Source organism: Sorex araneus, chromosome 8 (assembly GCF_027595985.1).
Source record: "Sorex araneus isolate mSorAra2 chromosome 8, mSorAra2.pri, whole genome shotgun sequence".
Classification (NCBI taxonomy): domain Eukaryota; kingdom Metazoa; phylum Chordata; class Mammalia; order Eulipotyphla; family Soricidae; genus Sorex; species Sorex araneus.
Genome location: NC_073309.1, coordinates 23,127,820 through 23,143,056, shown reverse-complemented (window position 1 = coordinate 23,143,056; position 15,237 = coordinate 23,127,820). Strand labels below are relative to the sequence as shown.

At 64.5% G+C, this 15,237-nt stretch overlaps 1 protein-coding gene across 1 annotated transcript in view; it reads left to right on the top strand.

The window, feature by feature from the left end:
- Positions 1-14,983, top strand: part of NLRC5 (NLR family CARD domain containing 5) — a 51,912-nt gene extending 36,929 nt beyond the window's left edge. Inside the window, exons 27-48 of the mRNA XM_055145638.1 lie at positions 92-175; positions 603-692; positions 898-960; positions 2,030-2,113; positions 2,196-2,279; positions 4,828-4,914; positions 5,182-5,253; positions 6,080-6,163; positions 6,436-6,516; positions 6,996-7,079; positions 7,406-7,489; positions 8,424-8,507; positions 9,483-9,566; positions 9,807-9,890; positions 10,063-10,146; positions 10,853-10,930; positions 11,731-11,814; positions 11,891-11,962; positions 12,103-12,186; positions 12,942-13,025; positions 13,245-13,328; positions 14,146-14,983. Of these exons, the coding sequence (XP_055001613.1) occupies positions 92-175; positions 603-692; positions 898-960; positions 2,030-2,113; positions 2,196-2,279; positions 4,828-4,914; positions 5,182-5,253; positions 6,080-6,163; positions 6,436-6,516; positions 6,996-7,079; positions 7,406-7,489; positions 8,424-8,507; positions 9,483-9,566; positions 9,807-9,890; positions 10,063-10,146; positions 10,853-10,930; positions 11,731-11,814; positions 11,891-11,962; positions 12,103-12,186; positions 12,942-13,025; positions 13,245-13,328; positions 14,146-14,260 (1,834 nt within the window). The 3' untranslated portion in view covers positions 14,261-14,983. The remainder of the gene's footprint in view (positions 1-91; positions 176-602; positions 693-897; positions 961-2,029; positions 2,114-2,195; positions 2,280-4,827; positions 4,915-5,181; positions 5,254-6,079; positions 6,164-6,435; positions 6,517-6,995; positions 7,080-7,405; positions 7,490-8,423; positions 8,508-9,482; positions 9,567-9,806; positions 9,891-10,062; positions 10,147-10,852; positions 10,931-11,730; positions 11,815-11,890; positions 11,963-12,102; positions 12,187-12,941; positions 13,026-13,244; positions 13,329-14,145) is intronic.
- Positions 14,984-15,237: the final 254 nt, after the last annotated feature.

Genomic DNA, 15,237 nt, shown 5'->3' with positions numbered 1-15,237 from the left:
TGGCCACGGAGGGAATCCTGCGCATGTGGCCCGGGCGGCTGAGGAGACGCTGCCAACGGGGGCACCCCTGACCCGCCCCCACCTCTTGCAGCCTCTCTGCAAACCAGCTGGGAGACGCCGGGTTCAGGGCCCTCGTGGCGCACCTGCCCCAGATGCGGCTGTCGGGCCTGCTGGAGTAAGTGACCGCTGCGCAGCCGCTGGCCAGCCCCGGGCCCACAGCTCCCAGGGCCTCTTCTGACGGGGCGGGGAGGGGCTGCTGCCCCTGGCAGCACCGCGCCCCCGGCCTCCTTCCTCCTTGGTCACTGCCTGGGCGGGCCAGAGCGCACACGGGCAGCAGGAGGGACCTCTGACGCGGGTCCTCTGCGTGAGGGTGGGTCGTGGGTGCTCGGCTGCCCCGGCCCCCAGCGCCAACGACGTCCCTTGGAGAAGCCCCACAGCAGAGAGCGTCCCTGGAGCGTCACCTGCACCCGAGGCCTGTCCCTCCAGGGCAGCTGGCACAGTGCAGGGCTGGACAGTGGCCCTGGGCGTCACCCCTTGGCTCCCGAGGACCCTCCCCCCTGCCACAGCACCCCCGGCCCCTCCTGAGCCTCCTTCTCCTGCAGTCTCAGCCAGAACAGCCTCTCGCAAGACGCCGTCCTGGACCTGGTGGATGCGCTGCCCGCCTGCCCACGCGTGCGGGAAGCTTCCGTGAGGTAAGAAGGGCCAGGCGGGGCGCTGGCCCCTGGGAGGCGGCACTCAGCACTGCCCTCTGGCCGAGTGTGGCTCCATCCTCTGGTGCTCGGGTGCTGGGGGCACCACGGGTGGGCCAGGGCTCACCTGGCGAGTCAGGGTCTCCCCGGTGGCCCCCCCTCCTCCCCTTGGGCCTGAGGCTCCGGGCCCGCCGCTGTCTCTCCGCAGCCTGGGCTCCAGCAGCTTCCAGATCCACGTGGCCCCTCGGGAGGAGGCCAGGAAGACACTGAGGTAACTCGGGGCGGCCTGCGGGGTGGGGCGGGGCGGGGGCAGAAGCTGGTGCTGGCCCGGCCCTGGGCGTCTTGCACCCCCTGGCTGCCCCAGCGCCCCCACACCTCCCGTCCTCGGTGGTCTTGGCCTTCACGGTCCGGCCCTGCCTTGGCGCCAGGGGCTGTTCCAGCCCTGTGTGGCCTTGGGCACGTGACGGAGCCTCTCGGTGCCGGTTTCCGTTTGCAAAGTGGGGCGAACAGCAGGGCCCCCGGGGACTCTTGTGCGGATGAGGGGAGGCCTCCCACCGGCCCGCGAGGGAGCGGCGGCATTTGTCCTTGCACCTGGGCTGGGCTTGCCCTTGTCTCCTGCCCGAGTGCTCTGCACGGGCTTGGCCCCATGCGTCTACACCGGGCCTTACTCCAGCTGCACTCACGGCCCACACTGACCCGCACGGACCTGCTGCCTTGGCCAGGCCCCTCCGAGCAGTCACCCCAGCTCTGGGCACACGGTCCCCCACTGGCTGACTGGGCCAACCCTGAGAGGGGCTCCCCGTGGCACAGGAGAAAGTTGACATTCCTCAGTTTCATCTGTTACAGTCCCACACCTATACCTCCCCACACCATAGCGCGCGCACACACACACACATGCACATACAAACATGCACATTATGCACATACACATGCACATACATGCACATACACACGTGCACACACATGCACATATACACATGCATATACACACATATACATACATGCATGCACACACATGCACATACACATATACATACATACATGCACACGCATGCACATGCACACATGCACATGCATACACATACATACACACACGCACATGCATATGCACACATACACACACACACACACACACACACACACACACACACACACACCTTCCAGGGCAGCAGTTGCCTCCTTGGCTTTTTCCTGGCCCTTGTGGAGTCCCCCATAGGCCCTGAGAAAGAAGCGACCACTGGTTCCCACAGCCTCTGCCCTCTGCCCTCTGCCCTCTACTCTCTGCCCTTTGCCCTCTGCCCTCTGCCCTCTATTTTTTGCCCTCTGCCCTTCATCCTCAGGTTGAGCCAATGCAGCTTCCGGCCAGACCACGTGCCCAGACTGGCCAGCAGCCTGAGCCGGGCCCCACAGCTGACAGACGTCACGTGAGTGACCGGGCCAGCCCCTGGGCCCAGCGAGGACGGGGCGCCCTGCCAGTCCACCTCGGTCACCCCCCTCTGTCCCCAGGCTGACCCAGTGCGATCTGGGCCCGGAGCAGCTGGCCACGCTCCTGCGCCTGGCGAGGAGGCCGCGGGGACGGCTGAGCCTCAGGTACGGCCGGGTGGGCTTTCTCCTCGGGTCACGGCGCCGTCCCTTCTGACCTCCAGAGCCACCTGTCCCTGGTCTGTTTGTCCCAGGACTCCCGGCAGAGAGGAACCACGGCCCAGGGAGGGCCGTGCTGGAATGTCTCAGAGCAGAGACTTGGAGGAGCCCCGCTCAGGGCCCCTAGCCCAGACATGCACTCAGGAATTACTCCCTGGCAGTGCTCAGGGGACCATATGGGATGCTGGGAATCGAGCCTGGGTTGGCCGCGTGCAAGGCAAACACCCTACCCGCTGTGCTATCACTCCAGCCCCTGGAGCACAGGCTTTGCACGCAGAGGCCCAGGTTTAATCCCTGATACCACATGATCTCCTGAGCACCACCCCAGAGCACTGAGCCCGGAGTAGCCCCTGAGCACTGCTGGCTGTGGTCAAAAAAATTATTTTTTCTTCTTTTTGGGTCACACCTGGCGATGCACAGGGGTTACTCCTGGCTCTGCACCCAGGAATTACTCCTGGCGGTGCTCGGAACCACATGGGATGCTGGGAATCGAACCCCGGGTCGGCCTCGTGCAAGGCAAACGCCCTACCCGCTGTGCTATTGCTCCAGCCCCCCCCCCAAATTTTTTTAATAATAATGTAGAGAGTATCCCACACACACGGGCAGAGCCTGGCAAGCTACCCGTGGCGTATTCGATACGCCAAGAACAATAATGATAGGTCTCATTCCCCTGACCCTGAAAGAGCCTCCAATCGTTGGGAAAGACGAGTAAGGAGAGGCTGCGAAAATCTCAGGGCTGGGAGGAATGGAGACGTTACTGGTGCCCGCTCAAGTAAGTCGACGAACAACGGGATGACAGTGATGCAGTGACAGATAATGTAGAGAGAATAACTCGTACTCATCACTTTGACCTATGTTCAGATTTTTGTATGTATTTTCATACCCTCTTTTGTGTTCCTGCTTCTAATCCTTGGTTGATGTGATTTAGAATCAGCGACAGAGCCAGAGCCACAGTACGGCCGGCGGAGTGCTTGCCTGGCCCGTGGCCAACCGGGGCTCCGTCCCCAGCACCCCATATGGTGCCACAAGCACCACCAGGGGAGATCCCTGAGCGGAGAGCCAGGAGTAAGCCCTGAGCACTGCCGAGTGCGCCTGCCCCCCCTAAAAAAAAACCCATTTACTTTCTAGCCTCTTTGGGGGGTGTAATATATGGTGATGCTCAGGAGCTGCTTTTGGCACAGTTCAGGGGATGCTCCCAGACGTGCTGGGGGACCACAAGGTGCTGGGGGGGTGGGAGCTGGACCCCTGCATGCAGAGCACACTCGGGCCCCAGGAGCCCCCTAGGGAGATATCACAGGACCTGGAAGGACATGTCAGATGTAAGTGTCCCGTCCCAAACACTTGGATACAAAACTTCTTATTCTAACTGTAACGTGCACCCATTGGAATATCTGGAAGAGCATTAAAAAAAGAGTCCTTCGAGAAATAGTCAACAGGATGGGGCCACAGAAATCGTGCCAGAGTTCAGACACTTGCCCAGCATATTGTGTACGCCACTCACCCTGATTTTATCCACACCCGGTTCCCTGAGCATCTCCAGGAGTGATCCTGAGCACAGAGCCAGGAGTAAGCCCTGAGCACAGCCACATGGGGCCCACAAATACCCCCCAAAATACTGGGGGGCTGGAGTGATAGCACAGCGGGTAGGGCATTTGCCTTGCACGCGGCCGACCCGGGGTTCAATTCCCAGGATCCCATATGGTCCCCTGAGCGCTGCCAGGTGTGCTTGGCGCCTCCGGCGTCTCTCCCGCCTCTCCTCTCCGAGTTCCCCTTCTCCTTACTGATCGGCCCATTTCGGAAAACACAAAGTTGGGATCCTGTCCGACATAGCTTTAACGGGTTTGCAATGTGACACTAAAGCTGGACCTCTAGTTATTCGTCTTCTGGGGGCCGACCCCGGCAGTGCTCAGGAGTCTCTGTGGTGGCCCCAGGATTGAGCCCAGGGCTCCGACTGTGTGAAGCACGTGCTCCAGTCTGTTGTGCCATTTGGGCTCTGCGCTGTGGGACCACCACATCTGTCATCTGTGCTGGGGATCGAACAGGGGCTGCGTCCGAGCCAGCCATGCTCCCTAACCCCTGGACTCTAGCACGTCCGCTGGAGAAACCTCTCACTGTTGGGATGGTTGCCCTGGCAGCCACTGGCGTCTGGAGCGTGTGGCCCTTCAGCTTCCAGCCTGCGCCTGATTGTGTCGTTTTAGGCTTTTTCCATAAGCAAAGTGACAAGAGCCAGGGCTGGAGCGATAGCACAGTGGGGAGGGCATTTGCCTTGCTCATGGCGGACCCGGGTTCGATTCGCAGCGTCCCATATGGTCCCCTGAGCACCGCCAGGAGTAATTCCTGAGTGCATGAGCCAGGAGTAACCCCTGTGCATCGCCAGGTGTGACCCAAAAAGGAAAAAAAAAAAAACCAAAAAACTAACAAGCGCCTCTGCCCCGCCCCCCCGCCCGCCACCATCCCGCTCCTTCTAACCCCGCCCCTCTCCGTGCTTCTGCCACAGGGTGACAGAGCCGTGGGTGGACAGCGTCAGGGTGCCCGTCCTGCTCGAAGCCTGTGCCCAGGCCTCAGAAAGTGTCACCGAGATAAGGTGAGTGTCGGGGGGGGGCTCAGAGCTCCCCGCCCCCTCCTGGGCCCCCGCCCCCGTCTCCCATCCTGTGGCTCAGGCTGCCCGCTGGTGCAACCCCAGGTCCCCCAGGACGCTGCAGGCTGGGGGCTGGGGGTGCCGGCTGGGCCCTACCCAGGCTCCCCGCAGTGGGCATGGCGGGGGCCCGCGCCCCGACCGGCCCCCACGTGGTGCCACGCAGCACAGGCGTGGAGGCCAAGGAGACATGCACGCCCCCCTGTCCCCCTCCAGCCTCGACGGGGCCCAGAAGCAGCTCCGCCTCCAGCTGGAGTTCCCCGGCCTGGAGAGCCCAGACGCCTGCAGGTGAGACAGGGCCGGGGCCTCGGGCAGGGTGGGGGCGGGAGGGGGGGACAGTGGGAGGGTGCTGGCCAAGCCTTGGAGGTCTGGCCCACCTGTGTCTCTGTGCCAGTCGCATTCAATTTCTCTAGTACCACCATGCTCAGTCCCCCCAGTACTTCCATGCTCAGTCCCCCAGTACTTCCATGCTTAGTCCCCCAGTACTTCCATGCTTAGTCCCCCAGTACCTCCATGCTCAGTCCCCCAGTACCTCCATGCTCAGTCCCTCCAGCACCACTGTACTCAGTTCCTCCAGTACCTCCATGCTCAGTTCTCTAGTACCTCCATGCTCAGTCCCTCCAGCACCGCCGTGCTCAGTCCTCCCAGTATACCACCATGCTCCTGGGATCATGGGGCTTTGTACAAGTACTTCTGTGCCCGGCACGCTCTCTCCTCCCCTAGCCTCCCCCCCCCCACTCAGTTAACTCTTCCCTCACCCTCAGGCACCCACCCAGACCCCACCAAGTCAGGGTGGGCCCTGTGAGCCCCAGCCGTAGCCTGGGCCTCCCGTTATTCCCTCCTACCGGTGCTCGTCGAGTCCATGCAGCACGTTTGGGGGACGAAAGGTCCCCCTGGCATGAATTCAGGCAGGATGTTCGCATCCTGGGACCAGCCCCAGCTTACGCCTCGGCCGGGTTCCCTCGTGTGGCCAGCAACGTGCACGACGGCCCCCGCTCGCCCTGGGGACCCCCCTCACTGCCCACCGCTGCACAGACCCGAGGACACGCTCCTGTGTCACCCCCACGAGGCCTCGGGACTGAGCCCGGGGCTCAGGAACTCTGTCCACCTCCAGGCCGGCTGACCGTGAGCCTGAGACTCATCCCAGCCTCCTCTCGGGGCAGCGGCCGGGGACATGCTCCAGGCTGCGGCAGCTCAGGTCAGCACCTCAGAGCCCGGCCCGTGGCCCCGCGTGCTCAGGCTGGGCCCGGGGCTGCCCCAGGCCGCATGGGGGGGGGCTGGGCCCCCGGGCTGAAGGCAGAGGAGCAGGGCGGGGACAGGCCCCGGCGTCTCCCTTCCCTTGGCAGAGCCCAGGGTTGAACGGGAGCCCTGTCCACGGGCCCTCTCGGTGGTCTTTCCCCTTCCCGGGCCTGTGTGTGTGGGGTGGGGGGAAGCCCCAGGCCGGCCGGCCTGACGCCCCTTCGGGAACAGCCTGTCGCAGGTGACGCTCTGTGAAGCCGGTTGTCAGCTGCTGGGACGCCTGCTGCCACCCTCGGGCCTGAGAAGCTTCCGGTACCTGCCCGCCGCCACACTTCCTGTGGCCCTCCCCTTTCACCGGACCCCCCGGCCCTTGGTGCTCCTTGTCCCAGGTTCAGGGGGGCGGCCACACAGTGGCGCTTGCTGGCTCCCACGCCAACCAGCCGCATCCTCCGGGCGGGTGTCCTTTGGATGCTCCTGTCATTGGACCCACCGGCTCTGAGATGCGGGGGGCGGGCGGTGAGGGGCATATTTAAATTTAGATGAGGATGAGGAGTGCAGGCCCCCCGCTCCCCGGTGATGGCCGGCTCTGCAGCGTGCAAAGTCCCTACCGAATGGTTCTGGATTCGGGGTCATCCCTGACCCGTGCTCCAGGGTGGGAAGGAGTCCCGGGGTGGGGGGTGGGGGAAGGAGCTGTCTGCTCCCGCTGGCCCCAGGACCCCCTCCTGAACCCACCTCCTTGCCCTCCGCTGACCGGGCTCCCGCCTGAGCTGCTGACCTTTGACCCCCGCCAGGCTGACCTCCAGCTGCGTCAGCTCCCAGGGCCTGGCCGCCCTGGCGTCTGCTCTGAGCCGCTGCGGCCGGCTGGAGGAGCTGGAGTGAGTAGCGGGGAGGCAGGGGCGCCCCCTGCAGGGAGAGGCAGGGGCAGCGGAGGGATGTGTGGGGGGGAGGCTGGGGCGGGGACTCCAACCTGCCACTTTCCTCCCAGCACCTCCAAGTGTGGCCCCCAGGACCCCCTGGGGCCGTGCTCCGCGCCCTTCTCTGGGCTGGCAGAGAAGGGGCTCCCCCACCTTCCCCACCCCCGAGTCCTCCTGACGTGGGCCTCACCGGGGGCCAGCGCATCTTAGCTGGCCGGGGAGGGCGTCCTCCCGGGGGTGGGGCGGGGGCGGGCAGGCTGCTGAGTCTCTCCTCATGCCCCCCCCAGCATGTCCGGCAGCAGGTTCTCTGGAGGAGACACACAGGCGCTGCTGGGCGCGCTGGAGGCCAAGGGCCAGCTGCGGAGGCTGGAGTAAGTGCCCGCGGTGGGGCTGGGGGCTGCGCCTATGGACCCCCGGTGGGCCCAGGGCACCCCCAGACCTTCCTCCCGTGCTTGATCCCGAAGACGACCCAAGCCAGCTCTGTTGGCTCCTGGCACAGAAAGGGGGTGGGTGGTGGTGTTTGGGCGACCATGGGGTGATGGGGAGCGAACCCAGGGCCCCCCACGTGCGGGTGGCTGCCGCTGGGCTGCGTCCTGCTCGGGCTCAGACTTCCTGTGGCGCTCGCGGGGCGGGGCTCGGGATGGCGCAGCTGGAAGCCACTGGCGGTGCTGGGGGTGCAGACGGGAGAGCTGCCGGGACCATGCTTGGCACACGGGGGGGGGGGGGGGCACGGGAGGCTTGACCGCGTCACCACTGGCTCGCAAGGCAGGCAGGCGAGCACTCAGCGAGGACACCAACCCTCCGGGCCCCTGATGCTGCCGTTTCCGTGGGTGTGGCCTCCGCGCCTCAGTGTTTCTCCTCTGTAGAATGGGCTGGTAATAGCAGAACCACCTCTCAGGCGGCACTGAGTGTGGTGCTGGCCCCTAGTCCGGGCTCGTGTGGGGTGCTCTGGGTTCCGACCGTCAGCTGGGCCCGCTGCAGCTCTGAGCACGGAAGTGCTGCCCCGTGAGCTTCACTCGGGCGGGGAAACGTCCTCATTTGTTTTTCGTTGTGGCTGTTCTTGTTTGTTGGTGGGTTGGTTCGTCTCCGGGGCCACGCCCAGTGGTGCTCGGGGCTTGCTCCTAATTCTGTGCTCAAGGCTCTCTCCTGGTGGTGGCGGGGATGGAGCCTCTCCCCGCTGTACCATCGCTGCAGCCCGGCAGAGAAACAGTGTTTGGGTCGGCCAGGGCCGGCTCAGGCTGGCGCCCACCAGGGTCTCCCTCCGCGCTGGCCCTGGCCCCTCATGCCACCCCCCCCACCCCGCAGCCTCAGCCGCCTGCCCCTGAGCAACTCCGCCCTGGCAGTGCTCCTTCAGGCTCTCAGTCACATGACCCTCCTGCAGAGCCTCCGGTGAGTGACCCCTCGAGCCCATGGGTCATGTGGCGTTTCCAGCAAGCTGGTCTCAGTTCTGGGGAGGGGCTAGAGTTTGACCGGGTGACCTCGATGTCCCCACATGCCCCTGGACACACATACAGCACATGCTTTCCCCATATGACGGTCCAGTTCCCACGGGTACCACACACATGCAGTGGGGGGGAGGGGAAGAGAAAGAGGAGGAGGGAGAGGAGGAGGGAGGGGAGAAGAGAGGGGAGGAAGGAGGGTGGAGGGAGGGGGAGTGAGGGGAGGAAAAAGGGGAGGAGGGAGGGGAGGGAGGGGGAGGGAGGGGAGGTGAGGAGGAGAAAAGGAGGACAGGGAGGAGGGGAGGAGGGAGAGGAGGAGGGCAGGGAGGAGGGAGAGGAGGAGGGAGGGGGAGGGCAGGGGAGAGGAGGAGGGAGGGGAGGAGGGCAGGGAGGAGGAGGTCCCAGAGCCTGGGGAGCAGGACTAGCCCAGTCACCAAGGAGCCTGATAGATGCACCTGGGAAGGCAACAGCAGGGATGGGGCGGGGGAGGGGGTTGGCATTAGCCCTGGCAGAGTCCCTTGGGTTTGGCTTCTTCCTCCCCCACCCCCAGAGGAGACCGCGTGTGGGGCCGAGGGCAATGGCCTCTGCACGGGTAGGACATGAGTGTCCCTGAGAAAGCTCTGCTGGAACTGCGGAAGGAAAATTGGAGTTTGTGGGGGAGGGGGTGCTGAACCCCCGCAGAGCTGCCAGTGACCCCCATGTTGGACCCTCCTGGGGGGTCTCTGTCTCAGCCCCAGCTGCCCCCCCCGGGGTACCACATCACTGCCTGACCCGCCCCGTCCCCCACCCCCGGGCTCCAGGGAACAGCCTGGACGTGACGAGCGTCACACGAGCCCCTGGACGGGGGCTGCCTGGGGCACCTGGGCGTGCAGGGCTCCGCGGCCGGGCTCTGCACACGGCCTCCCGATGCCCTTCCTCCCCCTAGGCTGGACGGTGGCGGCCTTGGCGACTCCGGCTGCTGTCCGCTGGCCACAGTGCTCCGAGCTGCCCCGGGCTTGGAGGAGCTGGGGTGAGCTGACAGCGCCCCGTCCCAGACCCCAGCCTCCCCAGCCCCCCCGCGCCCAGGAGCCGGGGGCAGAGGGGTGGGCGCAGGGGCGCCGGCGGCAGGAGAGGGGCTTGGTCTACGGCCAGGGAGATGGCGCCTGGGGCCCCCACCCCTGGGCGGGGGGCTGGGGGGAGCCGAGCTCTCTGGGCTCACGGGGTGGGGCGGGCAACGGGGTCAGCGGGCTCTTCCCCTCTGCGCCCCCAGCCTGAGCCGGAACAAGATTGGCGACGCGGGTGCCCAGCACTTGGCCGCCCTCCTGCCCGAGCTGCCGGGGCTCAGGAAGATGGAGTGAGTGGCCGGCCCTGCCCGGGCCCTCGGGGCCACCTGGGACCCGCAGAGATGCTGCCTGGGACTCTGGGCTGGGAGGGAAGGGCCCGGGCCCCTGGGGGCCCCCGCAGATGGGGGGGGTGGAGATGGGGCAGGTCTGAGTCTGGCCTCCCCGCCCCCCACCCGCCCGCAGCCTCTCGAATAACGACCTGAGCCCTGAGGGCGGCGTCCACCTGGCCGAGTCCCTCGCGCTCTGCAGGCAGCTGGAGGAGTTGACGTGAGTGTCTGCCTGCGTGTCCCGAGACCCCTAATACACACACACATGCACACGCACACACATACAAACACACACATACACATACAAATACATACCCACATACATACCCATAAAAATATACACACATACACACACATGCATGCACACATACACACATACAAAATATATACACATACATACACACACATACATACACACATGCATACCCATAAAAATATACACACACATGCATACACACATACACACATATACACACATACAAAATATATACGCATACATACACACATACATACCCATAAAAAATATACACACATACACATACATGCATACACACATACACACATATACACACATACATACACATATACACACATATATACATATACACACATACATACCCATACACACATACACACATACACATACATACACACATACACACATACATACCCATACACACATACACAAGTGCGCACACACACATACACACACATACATACACACATATACATACACACACGTACATACCCATACACACATACACATGTGTGAACACACATGCACACATGCATACACACATATACACACATACACACGTGTATACACACATACACACATACATACATACACACACATACACACGCGCAATGGGCTGTTCCGGGGCACAGGCTGGGGCGCGGCGGCCTCAGCCCCTCTGTCCTTCCAGGCTCAGCCTCAATGTCCTGGGGGACCACACGGCCCTGGCGCTGGCGCGGGGGCTGTCCCAGAAGCTGAGGACCCTGCGGTGAGTGGGTCCCGGCGGGCTCGTGCGGGCGGGGGCTGGGGTCCCCCAGGCACGCTGCCTTAGATCACAGCAGGGGCCAGAGCCACAGCACACAGGTAGGGCATTTGTTTGCCTGGCACGCGGCTGACCCGGGTTCGACCCCCGGCATCCCATAGGGGCCCCCGAGCACTGCCAGGAGTGATCCCTGAGCACAGCAGGTGTGCCCACCCCCTCCCAAAAAAAAAAACTGCAGCAAATGCTGACACTGGTGGCCTTGCCCTGACCCTGCCACCGCCCCTTCAGAGCCTCAGTTTCCTCACCTGCAAAGGGGCGGCTCGGCGAGAGGCAGAGCAGAGGCACTGTCGGCTCCGCAGGGCCGCAGAAACCACTGGGCAGCACTGCCCCGGCCCCTGACAGCACAGCCCTGTGGGCCGAGCACGGGCTTTGCACCGCCCAAGCTCCACTGGAAACAGCCCCTGAGCACAAAGCCAGGAGGAGCCCCTGAGCGCCCCCACACTGCGGCGTGCAGAGGCTGGCGGGGCTCTCCAAGGAGAGGCACCAGCCTGCCCTCCTGTGCAGAGCGCCCCCTGGTGGCTGGGGCGGGCCACACACAGCTCAGGTCCAGGAGTCTTTCACACAAATGGTAGTCGACACTGGCCGCCAGGTGTGGCCCCAGACAAGCAGAAAATGCCGTCACCCTGTCTGGACCTCGCAGCAGCCCAGGGGCCTGCAGGGTGATGGAGCCTCCCCCCGCCGGGGCTGCCCTGTCCAGGCGGGCCGGAGGGGGCGCTAGTGCTCACCCGGCTCCTCCCCCGCCCCAGGCTGCGGTCCACCCATCTGGGCCCCACAGGAGCACTGGGCCTGGGCCAGGCCCTGGACGGGCACCCCTGTGTGGAGGAGATCAGGTGAGTGGGGGCTGCGTGGCGGGCAGGGGTCCGGGGGTCCGGGTCTGTTCTCACGCCTCCCGCCTGCCTGCCGCAGCCTGGCCCAGAACAGCCTGAAGGGAAGTCTCCTGCTTCTCCGGGAGGGGCTCCCGCGGCTCAGGCAGATAGAGTGAGTAGCCCCCGCAGCCCCCAGCCCTACACACGAGCCCCCGGGAAGGAGGCGGGGGGGGGGGCTATGTCCAAGGACGTGCTCCCCATCCTTGCGGGGAGCCCTTGGCCAGACCCCTCGCCCCCTCTCGTCCCTCCCAGCCTCATCTCCTGTGAGGTGGACGACCAGACTGCTCCATCCCTCGCTGGCAGCCTTCAGCTCTGCCCGGCCCTGGAAGAGATCCTGTGAGTGCCCATCACCGCCCCCATGGCCAAGCCCCACACCTGGCCCAGCCTCCCGGCCTGGGGAGGAGCAGGAGACTCCCCTCACCCTGCCCTGCGCTGGGGGACGGGCTGGGGGGAGCCTGGACTTGCAGAAGGCAGGGTGGGCAGGGAGGGGGTGACCACGGCCAGCAGCCTCATGCCCACTCCCTCTGGGCACTCAGACCCCGGCGCCCGGCCTCAAGGGCTAACCGGGCTGCCAGGGCTAGCCTGGGACCCTGGACCAGGAGCCAGGGAAGTCCTGCCGCCCAGGACCGAGGGCTGCAGGGGGCGCGGGTGGCAGCACTGGGCTCACCCTTCTGGGGCCTCCTGCAGAAATCAAGCCCAGTCCCCTTCATCACCTGCCTCTGGCGACGCTCCCTTTCCAACCAGCAGGGGGCAGGCTTCTGCTGCGTTTCCCTGGGCGGGTTCGGTCAGAGGGGTCACAGGCTTCTTCTTGATGACTGGAGAGGTGGGTGGGGGGCCCGGCTTGCAGGACGAGGGGTCCACACGACAAGGCAGAAGGTGACAGGGCTGCAGGAGATACTTGTCCCATACTCTGGGGCGTCTGGTTCCCAAGCAGCAGGTGGGGAGGGGGAGCGGAGGGACACCCTGCCAGCCGCCTCCTCTGCTATTACTCCTCTTCTGTTACATTGTTACACTCCCCTTCCGCCCTCCCCTTCGCCCCACCACTGCCCTGCTTGCCCTCCCGCCTCTGACCTGCGTCTCCTCCCCTGCAGGTTGTCCTGGAACCTGCTCGGGGACCAGGCGGCCGCAGCGCTGGCCCAGGTCCTGCCACTCATGCACCGGCTGAAGAAAGTCGAGTAAGAGGGGCAGCTTTGGGGGCGGCGGGGGTGGGGCTGGCCAGCCCCTGCCTCTCGGGAAGGCGCCTCCATGCTGCTCCGAGCCCTGGGCCCTCCTGCCCCCTGCTCCTCTGCTGGGCTCGGCCAACAGATGCCGGGAGAGGGGCGGGAGCGCGTGTCCCTTATCCCCTCCCGCCTGACTCAAACGTCTCCTCCTCCCGTTCCCCGTCGCCCCGGAAGCCTGGAGAAGAACCGGATCACAGCCCACGGGGCCCAGCTGCTGGCCGCGGGGCTCGCTCAGGGCGCGCAGGTGCAGGTCATCCGGTAAGAGGGCTCTGGGGGGTGGCCGGATGGAGGGCGGGAGTGACCGGCCCTGGGCTGGGGGTCCGCATAGCCACGCCTCCAGGGACCCGACAGCTGGCTCACAGCCAGCCGTGAACGTGGCCTGGGAGAGTCCACCGTGCTGGACCCTGATTTTCTCCTCCATTGGGTGGAGGTGAGGACCGTAGCTCCCTCGGAGACTTGCCATGAGGACTAAGTAGTTGCTACAAAGCACCAGGCATGAAGCCTGGCACACAGCTAGCATTTACAACAGTTTAGTCTGAGCCGCTGGGCCTGGCGGGGGGGGGGGGGGGGGCGCCTCCTCTAAGAGACACCATCAGCTTTGTGGGCTTCCCGGAGACGGCAGGAAAGGGTCTCGGATGAGTGTCTGAGACAGCGGCGGGAACGGGAAAGGGGGCGAATGTTTTTCTTTTTTTTTTTTTCTTTTTGGGTCACACCCAGCGATGCACAGGGGTTACTCCTGGCTCTGCACTCAGGAATCACTCCTGGCGGTGCTCAGGGGACCATATGGGATGCTGGGAATCAAACCCGGGTCGGCCGCGTGCAAGGCAAACGCCCTACCCGCTGTGCTATCGCTCCAGCCCCGGGGTGAATGTTTTTCTAACCCGCACAGAGGTGCACAGTGCGGACCGGGCAGGAAGATGGGGTGGGAGGGCTGCTGGCGGGGGGAGGGGGGCGCAGGGGGCGGGTACCCACTCTGGGAGGAGCCACGCTGGTGCCTGGGGGCTGTAGCTCTGCCCGCCAGGGCCTCTGTCTCCCCGCAGCAGCGCCCACTGACCGCCGGTCTCCGTGCCCGCAGCCTCTGGAGTAACCCCGTCCCCGTGGACGTGGCCCGGCGCCTGCAGAGCCAGGACCCCAGGCTAAACTTCGCTTTCTTCGACAAGCAGCCACTCCAGGTCCCTCTGGGGACCTGACCGCGCCTGCAGCCCCTTCGGCGCCAGCCAAGCAACGCGACTTTCCTGCCGCAGCATGAAGAGTCCTGGAAAAGCGCCTGAGCAGGGGCCCCGGGCGGCGGCACGTGGCCCCGCTAGGGCCTCGGGAGGGTCCTCTCAGGACCAGGAGCCCAGTACGGCCCCGGGTGGGTGGCGCCATGTGTGACACACGTGGCCGGAGTCTCGGGAGTGGCTGGAACTTGCCATGTGACACGTGCGGGTGACGTGGGCCCACTGTTACAGGACGTTACGGGCCTCGGTGCTGCATCTGGACAGGGTCAGTGCCTGGACACAGGACACACGGCTGGCCGGATGCCTTCAGGCCGGCCTGAGATCTAATTTATTACGTTTTTTTGAAGTATTTATAAATACAGTATTTTATTTTATTTTATTTGGTTTGGGAGCCACACCCAGCCATGCTCAGGGATGACTCCTGGTTCTGTGCTCAGGGATCACTCCTGGTGGGCTCGGAGGCCATGCAGGGTGCTGCAGCTTACCCAGGTGTAGACAGTATTTTCTGAGTATGTTCTGGCCTGGAATGTGGCTGCATGGGAGAGCCCTGGCCTTGCTGAACCTAAGGCCCTGGGTTCAGTCCTCAGCACCTTGAACAAAGTACGAATGTTTCCGGGGGAGGGGACACGTCTCAAGAGGAGAGAGTCCAGGCACACAAGGTCTGGTCCTCACAAGGGTCCTCGTCCAGCCTCAGCTCCCTGTCTGTAAACCAGTGCCCCTGGGCTCCCCTCGGGGTCACCCAGGCTTCTGTTTACCTTCACCAGGGCAGGGGTGGGCCTGCCACTCTCAGCCACGCCTGACCAATAAAGTTCCTTATCCCCCGTGTCTGGCCTGAGTCCCGCCCCCTCACTGGGGTCGATCACCACCGTGCCACCGGACGAACCAGCTCCTCCCCCTCCTCCTCCCCCTCCTCTCCCTCCTCCTCCTCCTCCTCCTCCTCCTTTTCC